This window comes from Rhamphochromis longiceps, linkage group LG19 (genome assembly GCF_057381845.1).
Source record: "Rhamphochromis longiceps isolate RC_006_pf linkage group LG19, R_longiceps_female_GT1.1, whole genome shotgun sequence".
Taxonomy (NCBI): domain Eukaryota; kingdom Metazoa; phylum Chordata; class Actinopteri; order Cichliformes; family Cichlidae; genus Rhamphochromis; species Rhamphochromis longiceps.
The window spans coordinates 11,825,510-11,835,687 of record NC_140575.1 but is presented as its reverse complement, the minus strand read 5'-3'; the positions used below and the strand labels follow the sequence as shown (position 1 = coordinate 11,835,687).

The window sequence follows — 10,178 nt, the reverse complement described above, 5'->3', positions numbered from 1 at the left end:
TTTTTGTAATGTGTTTATTTTACCGTCCCAACACTCTTGATTTATCTTAAAAAGAAAAAAGAAAAAGAAAAAGAAAAAATGAAAATACTTATCAATGCAACTAAACACATTTTGCTATAAATCTAGTTAATTTTAGTTAGTTTTGTGAACATTCATTACAGTTTTAGTTAGTTTTCCTTTTTGTCTTGATTTTATTTCCGTTAACGCAAATTTTCAACTTCTAGTTTTCGTTATTTCATTTGTTGTCTTTGATAATAATAACCTTGCTCTGCACCCTGGAATAAACATAATCAACTTGATCAACATTTTGCTGCGTGTCAATTCACCATCTTATCGATTCAAGTGCTCCATCCTTACGTGGTTTGTGACATTATGTTTATCTAAATCTCCACTTCGTCTCTAAATGTTTGAAGAATTTTTCAAGTTCGGGGTCAAATTTTGAGAATTTGACCATAAGTGAAAGTTATGGCGTTATCACCCCCTTTGGGGATTACCTTTTTCCAGTTTTGATGATATTCCTCCCCATTCTCTATTTTTTGCAAGTACCCCTCTTCGGTGGCGAGAAACTGTTGGTGTGGTCAAGCGGGTGCTGTAAAAACAAAAGCTCAGGACAGAACAGTCACCAATCATGTACTTCATTCAAAATTAACATATATCGAACTTCATATTGATCCTCTGAGTGTAATGGTACATTTTAATTTGCACTTCTCAAAACTGAAAACAATATTCTCTTTATTTTACTCTTGTTCTTGTGCAGCACCACCCCGCAGCACATGCCCCTGTTATTCTATCTTACTTTTAAATTGTTGACTACTTCAAGAAAGCGCCCAAAAGACGGGGACCAGTGTTTATCATTACATATCTCCATTTTGAGTGTGGCTGTCTATCATTCCCCTGTTATTCATAGACCTCGGTGGAGGGGTTTTTTTGTTTTTTTTTTACCTCTATAAAAATTAATTGACTCTTTACAGTGACCCACTATGGTTAATAATAACAACATGTTCAGTCATGAGTGGAATCCAACCTTTTCTTCACTTTAGCATTTAACATTCCCAACCATATAATATGATACATTAATCGAAACACAGTTATTAAACACAATTTTCTTAATGCAAACATCAGTAACTCAAAATTAGCAACCAAAGGGTTAAGTCTGCAGTTCACACTGCTGTGAAGCTACAGCCTCCCCCTTTGGTCTCTGTCATTCTTCTGTTCTTGCAAACAAAACAAAGCAAGACAAAACCTCCACCCTTCTTTTACAGGCTGGGTGAATTGTCTGTGGACATTCAATAATCCTAAAGTCGGCACCGTTTTTGTCTCAGTATCAAGTCAGTTAAAACTTTTAGTCGTCAGTCCGTGACAGTCCAGTCACATGCATACATCCACACACATTCATACCAGAAGTTGCTGATAATGGAGTCTCACGCGCAACCTATTCGAGCCTCCCTCACCAGCAAGATGACGTCATCATTTTAAAAGAAACAATTCCTTTTTTTAGGACTGGATTGACTCGCTGCAATCCTTTTAGGCTCAGGACTTCTCATTCGATCAGTGTCCCATATAAGTCAATTTCTCCCAAGCTCATTATAATCATGGAGAAAAAATACTTTGCGACTGTTTTCAATAAGAATATTTTATAGCGCTTTAAAGTTCAATCTCTCAGGCCTGGATTAAAGAGCTGATTTGTTAAATCAGGAACTCATAAAATACCAAAATATCACCACCGGTGGATCACACCTCTCAGATGTTCTTATCTCAGTGCACTGTAACAAAAGCACAAACAAACGTAACCAATAAAACACTCATATAATAACAGATACTGGGGCCCATTGCAAACATGTCCAAAGATCAACCCATCTTTCTCTCTCTTAGGGAAAGAGAACAATCCATACCTCACTGATAGAATCAACCTAGTGTCAAACAAAACCCAAAAATCAACCAAAACTTCACACACTATATTGTGTAGGCATACAGGCACCGTAACTCCTTTTTGCACTGACAAAAACATGTTGGATTAACTTAATTCAATAGTGGACACTGGTTGCACACAAATGCTTTGCTTTGGCAGAAACTTAAACAACTAAGTTAAATCAACACAACCTTTTCATATTCTCTCCGAAATAAAACTCACATCATTCACTCATCATTTTCGCTCTGTACCACTGCTCCTTATCAGGCTGTGTGAAGCACAATAAACAATTCAGTGGAGGCCTTGAGCCATACACAGACATCACGCACAGACATTGTTTTCACAACCAAACTACTTTAGACCCTGTCTCCTAAATCTACACAAATGCCCTCTGTGTGGCATGAAATGCATTTAACCAATAAACAATCAATGGCTTCTTATTGTTGTAACCGACTCCATATTCGGATGTTTGTGTGCAGCATTTGTTAGTAAAGCATTCTTCATTGCATCAGCGTGGGTGTGTGTGTGGATCACTTCTCAGTGAATTGAATCAGCATTTCGATTTTTTTTTTTGCACGTGTGTGTGTCATTTCTCACTCAATCAACGAATGCATATGTTCATATGTGTGTTTCTCTTCATTCTGAGTCAATGCATGTAGATGTGTGTGTTTGTGTGGGTGTTTGTGTTCATCACTTTCCTGTTCTGGTGTTCTGGGTAAACCACGGCCTGAAGCGTGCCCTGGGGTCCTGCCCTCCTCCTTTTCAGTCCGTTTGCATCCGTTGGTGCTGCTGCTCAAAGTTCTGTCCATACTGGTTCTGGCCCCAGTTGAGGCAGTCCTTTTCTCCAGTGTCCTGCATCTTCTCCTTGTTCTGCTCCTCCTTAACTTGACCCTTTTGCTTCTGTAGCCTCTTCAGGGCTTGCTCCTGCTGTTGGAGCTTTTTCGTCAGGTTTGGCGGCCTCCTGCTCCTGCAAGCTACGGCCTGATTTCAAGTCCTGTGTCTGGGACTCCAAGCCTGATGGGTTCGATTATCAGCCAGCTCCTCCTGAGCCATGGTCAGTTTCTGCTCTGATGCCTTGAGCTCTTACTGAGGGCAGAAACCTCAGTCTTTTCCGTACAGGTCAGATTGAAGTCCATAGATGTTTCCCTTGCTTTGCTCCACGGCCTTCTACAGCTCTGCTGTTCGGCTCTTCTCAGAGTTCAGCTCCTGGCCGAGCCCCGACACCTGTGCCTTCAGCTTATTTTCTCCTGGTGCTTTTGTTCATTTCGAGGTGCCTCCTGACCTCAGTTGCTCCTTTTGTCTCTGGCACGCCCTTTTTGCTGCCCGATGATCATTGTTGGTCCGTCACTGTCCTGCACAGTTTTAATGCAGAGTGGTTAAGGTCAGCATTGTTTTGCTCGGCCTCACTTTTCATCTGGGCTTAATGGGCGTCTAATCACAGTTCTATCAGCTGAAGCTGTCTTTTTTCATATGGCAAGAGTATGAAGAGTGTGTGAGAGGGGTGTGTCCGATCAGGCACAATGCTGTTGGCTTTGCGAATGCCTCGTTTTCCAAATTCAGATTTTTATTTGTCACGTACACAGCAACAGAGGGAACAGTCTGTTGTTGGGATGGCTGAGGTCCTTCACGATCTTTCTGGCCTTGGTCCAGCACCGCCTGCTGTAGATTGAGTGCAGGTCAAGGTGCTCGGAGCGGATGGTGCGCTCAGCTGATCGCACAACCCTCTGTAGAGCTCGTCTGTCCGGCATGGTGCTGTTCCCGAAGCCTTTCTCAGTCTTCTCAGAAAGAAGAGACGCTGACGGAAATCTCCCCGTGTAGTGAAACGGGCCTTGGATTTAACTCTCTCCGTCTCTGCTGCATGAGATCATTTTCCTGCAGCACTGTTGACATTTTCAAGTTGTTGTTGTGGGTCCAGCTGCTTTAGCATTTGGTCAGGGTCACATCAAAGATGGTAGAGGAGAGAGCAAAGATGGTAGGGGAGAGCAGGAGTCCAGGGTCAGCCTCGGCTTTCCGGCAAAGCAGCCTGTAATCAAGCATAAAGAGAAAAAACAAAACAAACACAAAACAAAAACAAACGAACAGGAAAATGATGTTATTTTGTCTGCGCTATTCAGAGAGGGGAGAAACAACAGGACCAGGCCCTGTGTCAGCCTTCTCTCCCCCTTTTTTGTTTTTTCTCACCATATAATCCACTCATGACCCACCAAGCTGACAGGACATCACAGGTACATGTTAAAATTCTTAAGATCGTGTTTAAAAGCACAAAAATTGGAATTTTCTTTCATCTGGTAATCACTTGTATTAATCAATCAGCAGAAAACATGTCACAATTTGACTTTTCTAACCACTAAATTTGTCGTGTTATCACTGGTTGGTCAGACCAGTGCCTTTTTTTGAAGTTAAGTTGTTGTCCTGCAACCCAGAGAGTTTATTTGTTAGTAATGGATAACCTTTATTATTTAACGGCGGGTGTATGTTAAGTTTCACTGCTTGAAACTTGCTGGAAAATCTTCACGTGTTCATGGATGTAAGCTGTTTCTTCATTGCGTGTATGTGCGTTTGTAGGTGGGCTAATTTAACGTTTTTTCTCAAACAAGGCATTTCTCTAACATGTGCCTCTCTCTCACATTTCTCTGCTTGTGTGTTTTGTTTCACCTTTTGTTGTGATGCTCCGGACGCCTTCCCAACCTCCACAAGTCTGTTGGCCCCAATTTTATGTGTAAAAGCTTCTCTTAATTTCTCCTTTAATTCTCTGCTAGCTGCTGTCTTTTCCACAGCTGCTGATTCTTGCTGAGTGTGGTTTCCATTACTATAATTTGCTTCGGCCGCTGTGCTTGTGGGGGCAGTTGGTCCAGGCCCGTAGCCACCTGTATCAACACACTGAGAGATTTATTTAATATCATTTTCATCACAATCTTACTCTGCCGGCTGACGTGCCGGTCTTAATCATGCTCGATTTATCTCTTCTATATCAAAACCCAGCCAAACATCAAACATTCACCCTAGTCATTCATAACCTTATTGGTAATACTATAATCAGCAAAATCAGCGTTTTAATTACAGGCATGTATCATTATTTGCAAATCATAATTATAAAACTCAAAAACACGCTAAACAGCAACAAAAGTCCTCTGTGCGCGTCACAGCTCATTTGCATGCTCACACAGTCTAAAAATAGCTCGCAGCGCTGCAGTGCGCTGTCGTCACACACAGGGTCACACAAAGCTCAGACAAAACTCTATTATTTTATATTACAAAGACGTCTTATATTTACAACCACTGACAGGCCTGACAGATTCAGCGCCTAACAATTTTGACAAATTTATCATAACGGGTCCAACCGAAGAAAGTTAACTTTTTTGTAATCAATCAACCAGTATCTGTTTCTTCCAGAACAGCCTCTGGCCTAATCTCTAAAGAACCTAAACAATTTCGACAACTGTATCATAACGGGTCCAACCGAAGAAAGTTAACTTTTTTGTAATCAATTAACCAGTATCTGTTTCCACAGTCTCTGGCCTAAATTCTAAAGTCCCTAACTCAATTTAACTTTGTCCAAAAAAGCACATGACACCGTTTCCAACGATGAGGAGACTCGGTAACTCCTAGCTTATTTCAGGATGCCCTGTACCCCACAGATAAGCCAAACTGAACTAACCCTGTTCGACGACAGGTCAAAGCCGTGCGTCCACGGCCAGGAGGGGGCGTAACCCCCGGGCTATGCGCTTCTTAGCAGTTTCCGACTGCCGTCCTATAATAATTTTCACCTAACCGATTTTGACAAATTTATCATAACGGGTCCGACCGAAGAAAGTTAACTTTTTTGTAATCAATTAACCAGTATCTGTTTCCACAGTCTCTGGCCTAATTTCTAGAACAACACATAGCCAATTCCCTACCAAACTACTTGAGACTTTAACTCAATATCCTGGGACTCAAACCCAATATTTCTTCCTAGCAGTTTCCGACTGCATTAAACACTTCTTAGCAGTTTCCGACTGCATTAAACACTCATTAAACCATTAATTAACCATTAACCGACTTTAACTGCATAACACACACGGTGATTCTCATCAAAATCAAAACAGACCCTCTACCAGTAATTTCAGTGAGTAGACTTTAATTTAGTCATATCCAATTTGGCACACTTTGGAAATAATTCAACAGGTAGTGCCTTACCTTTAGATAAGCCGGCTTATGCCCACTCACGTCAGACCACTGGCTTGTGCCTGTCCGTTCGACAACCTCGGACCGTCCAAACCTCTAACTTCCACCCCAATACCACAGGACGAGCCCCCAAACTGTTACGAGTTCAAAATTGGGGATGGAGACAAGAGAAAAAAACCACAATAACAACACTGGTCCGGCCGGGTTAAGTCAAACGATGATTTTAATGAACACACGCGTGGGAGATGGACACTGTATGCAGACAGCCTCGGATCTCAAAATGGTGGAGCATTGCTCAAACTCTTATAGCCTCTGGTGCCTCCACCTTATCATAAAAAGCCTAAACATTCACATGCTTTCTCTCACACAGCGCCTAAGCTACGACCTTGGCTCCCCGTCTATCTGCTCCTGCTGAGATGGGGCAGAAAACTCCAGTATATTCTGTTCTCTTCTAATCAGACAAATAAGGCAATGACTTTCTGCAAACAGTATTTCTCATAACTCAGCAGTATAATGCATCATAAAACAATATCATTCATCCACAATAAATCAGCAGTCTAATGTAATGCAAATCAGTTTAACTAATGCAATAGTTATCGGCTTCTTCTAATTCAGGAGAATAATGCCAACTAAAACTACATAATAATTCCCAATCTTTAATTAGGGGTCTAACATGGCATAAAATAATATTATAATCTAACACCTCCAAAAACCTGAGACTTTTGTGCTCGTGATTTTTGCGGTTTTTCTGAGTTTTGTATATAGTGTGTACATTAGTTTTCATTATAAATAGCACATTGTAAATAGCACATTGTAAATAGCACTGCAACAGAAGGGGTGAGCTGCCTTATTGTTTTTCCTTGCACTGTTTTCTCCTGTTTATTTCAGTTAGGGAGTTAGGTGTAGCGCTTGTCTTTGGTTTGATGTTTGATTTCACATAGGGTTTTAGATAGCACCTCCTCCTGACTTAGCTTGTTTTGTTTGTTATTTTGGCCTTTGTTCACCCCGGAGCTTCATTTTTGCAGTGTAGATAATAAAACACGATTCACTAAGAAATTGGTTTCCCTCTGTGTATGGTTTTGGGGACCAGGGCGGGGTAGTCTTTTCAAATTTATGTTGCGTTCCTGTACCCCTAGACTGGGGCGTAACATAAAGTGGGGGCTTGTCCTTTTTTTTTTCTTTTGCCATTCTTTTTGCTCATTGTGTTTTGTGGGTTGTCTGCAGTTTTTGGTTGGCAGTTTTCTTGTAGTGTTGGGGGTGATCTAGTCACGATGACTTTTGACGTGGATGATTTTGCACTGCAACCCACCGTGGATAAGTTGGATCGATGCACAAAGGCGGATTTGTTGTTGGTGGCAGATTTGTTTAATGTTAGTGTGTCTTTACATGCTAAAAAGGCAGAAATTAAGCAGTGCCTGACAGCTCAGCTGGTAGATATGGGGGTATTTGCGAAGTAGAAACCTCGGCCGGTTGAGGCGACTGGAGGTTTGAATTGAATTGAATTGAATTGAATGCTTTATTGGCCATATGCAGGTTGCCCCGCAGAGGAATAGGACCCCCCCGACTTACACACACAACAAAGACATCACATGGGAATACAGTCGGAGATCGGCAGCGTTGCAGAGAATAACACTGAAAAATTACACAACAATGGGGAAGTACAAGAGGAAAAAAAGAGACCTCTTCTCACGCTGGGCACCTATGGGAGGACAGCAAGAGAACAGGAAACAAAAAAAACTCCTCTGCACAGAGAGCACATTAACGTCCACATCACAACATTAGAGCACGTGACAAGCCACAGGGGTTGGATAGGGGAGTGGGGGGTAATCCGAAGGAACACAGCAGTCGTCCTGCACAGCGCTACCATTACAGCGCAGCACGCAGACCCGCCGTCTTCCCCCGCAGGAAACAAGCATCGAAGGCGTTTGGAAAGGGAGGGGGATGAGTGCGTGCTTATCAGTGTAAGTGTATGTGTGTGCGTGTCCATAGTTCAGCTGAGACAGTGTCCTTCGGCCTATCAGGCTAAGTAAACAGTCCTCCAGCCAGCCAGGTGTCCTTGCAGGGGATGGGAAGAATAGCCGTAACACAGTCGTTATCAGGGAGTGATTGGTCGGCTCCAGCCTTGGGCCTGCAGCTGGCGCCGTGATGGGGATCCGCAATGTTCATGTTGATTGTGTAAATTTCCATGCGAGCAGCCCAGGAGAATTTTCAGGCTGCCCTAACACTCCGACACTGGTCTCTCAATCTCCCGTTGGAGAGTCGCGAGCCTCCCCATGATGGTATCAAACTTCTGTTCCATGGTGTTGTCATTCTTTTGATTCTGAGACTTGACAACTGCAGTGATCCGTTCTGCGATGTTTTCCAACTGTCGCTCAAGGGTCTCATTTTGAGCAGGCCTTTCTCTGATGTGTCCTCCCATACGCTCAATGGTGTTGTTTTGAGCCTTCACAGCAGCTGTAAGCGTCTCCAAGGTGTTGACCATATTACGTTCGTTGTGAGAGGTCGCGCCTCGTCCCGTCGCTTCGATTCCAGCGGGCAGCCATGTGGGGGTTTGAACAGCCGGTTCCGCTCTCTTATTTCTCCGATAAACCAGGGCTAAGCCAACGGCGATCAGCATGAACCCTGTTATCATGGTTCCGAATAGGTAGATATCTTCAGCGTCCTCGATCGACAGTCCCGCCAGGCACATGATCCTCCAGTTCTGCCACCCGTCCATCGTGTAACCGGCAGGGAAAGTCCCTCCAGGGCACTCAGGCTCTCCCGAGCCCCGACTTCTCGTTGAGAAAAGGGTGTCAATAGCAGTCAGAGACCAGTTGATCAAATCCATAATTCTCTTTTAGGTTTTAGAGAACGACAGTGAGCGTGTCACGGTCTGCGGAGGCAGACCGTGCGGAAATGTGTGTGGTGGACCCAGGTGCGAACACAAGCGAGGATGCAGGAGTGGATTTAAACAAAAGCGAGCCTTTTATTATGGCTGATGAAAGGAAAAAAACAGAGTGAAGGCAGCATATGAGTAGTAGCTCAACAGAAACCTAAACTGGACAAACTAAGGAAAGGCTATGGCTGGAGATACGGAACACAGGGGGTGGGAACACAGACGACGCGACGCAGACTACATGAAACACAGAGACTAAATACACATGAGGGATGATCAGGGGAAGTGGCCACACATGGGAACGCAGCTGACACACATGAACTTAACGACAGGACAGGAGGAGTGAAACTGAATACACTGACAGTGAATGCAGGCCTTCAAAGTAAAACAGGAAACATGAGACATGAACCGGGGAGACGTAGTACAGGGGGAGGTGACATAACTGACAGCATGAACTTAACAGTACAAGACACACAGACATAAACACACGAAGGGCAAGGGAGATGTAATGCAAGGGTGATATATACAGATGGCTGGACTAACTTAATGAACCTAAACAATCAATAAACATCAAAATAGACTAAACACAAAACACTGGGTCGCACGACCCAGGACCATGACAGAGAGACTGTTCCAGGGAAAGTAATGCACACCAGACAAGACAAGGACATAGAGGCTAAGCAGGGAAGATAAGGGTGAGGAGGTGAGGAGAAAAGTGCGACCGCCTTCGCTGAGAGCAAAAAAGAAAGCCTGAAGTTTGGTGGTGGATGCGGGGGCAGAAGCTGCTGCAACCACCCCACAAGCTGCCAGTGGACGGGTGTCGCCAGGGGCGGAGGCTCCTGCTGCCATTCGGATCCCAAACGTTAGCCCAGCCGGACAATCAACAGGATTGGTTACGGAGGATCTTAGGCTCGCCCTTCGCCTGAAAGAGGTGGAGCTTGCGGCTAAAGCCAAAGAAGTTGAGCTTATGCATCTCCGCATAAGGGCTATGGAGCTGGATCCTTCCCGACAACCCAATGTTACCTCTACCCCAATTAGTAAAATTGTGAGTAGATCTTCTGATTCGTTCTCCTCTGACCAATTTGATGCAAGCAAGCAAATTGCTTTAGTGCCACCTTTCAGAGAAAGTGAGGTTAACTCTTACTTTAATGCCTTTGAACGCATCGCAACCACTTTGAAATGGCCCAAGGATGTGTGGAGTTTGTTGCTGCAGTGTAAATTGGTGGG

The 10,178-nt window shown here is 43.7% G+C and overlaps 1 protein-coding gene across 1 annotated transcript; it reads right to left on the bottom strand.

Moving 5' to 3' along the window:
* Positions 1-8,294: 8,294 nt before the first annotated feature.
* LOC146646319 (uncharacterized) lies at positions 8,295-8,903 on the bottom strand. The gene has a single exon (XM_085391567.1). It carries the CDS (start codon positions 8,901-8,903, stop codon positions 8,295-8,297), a length of 609 nt encoding a protein of 202 aa, XP_085247693.1.
* Between the last annotated feature and the right edge of the window lie 1,275 nt (positions 8,904-10,178).

Bases quoted from the DNA above. Each gene is read 5' to 3' on its own strand.
- LOC146646319 (XM_085391567.1), bottom strand. From the start codon at position 8,903: ATGGATTTGATCAACTGGTCTCTGACTGCTATTGACACCCTTTTCTCA.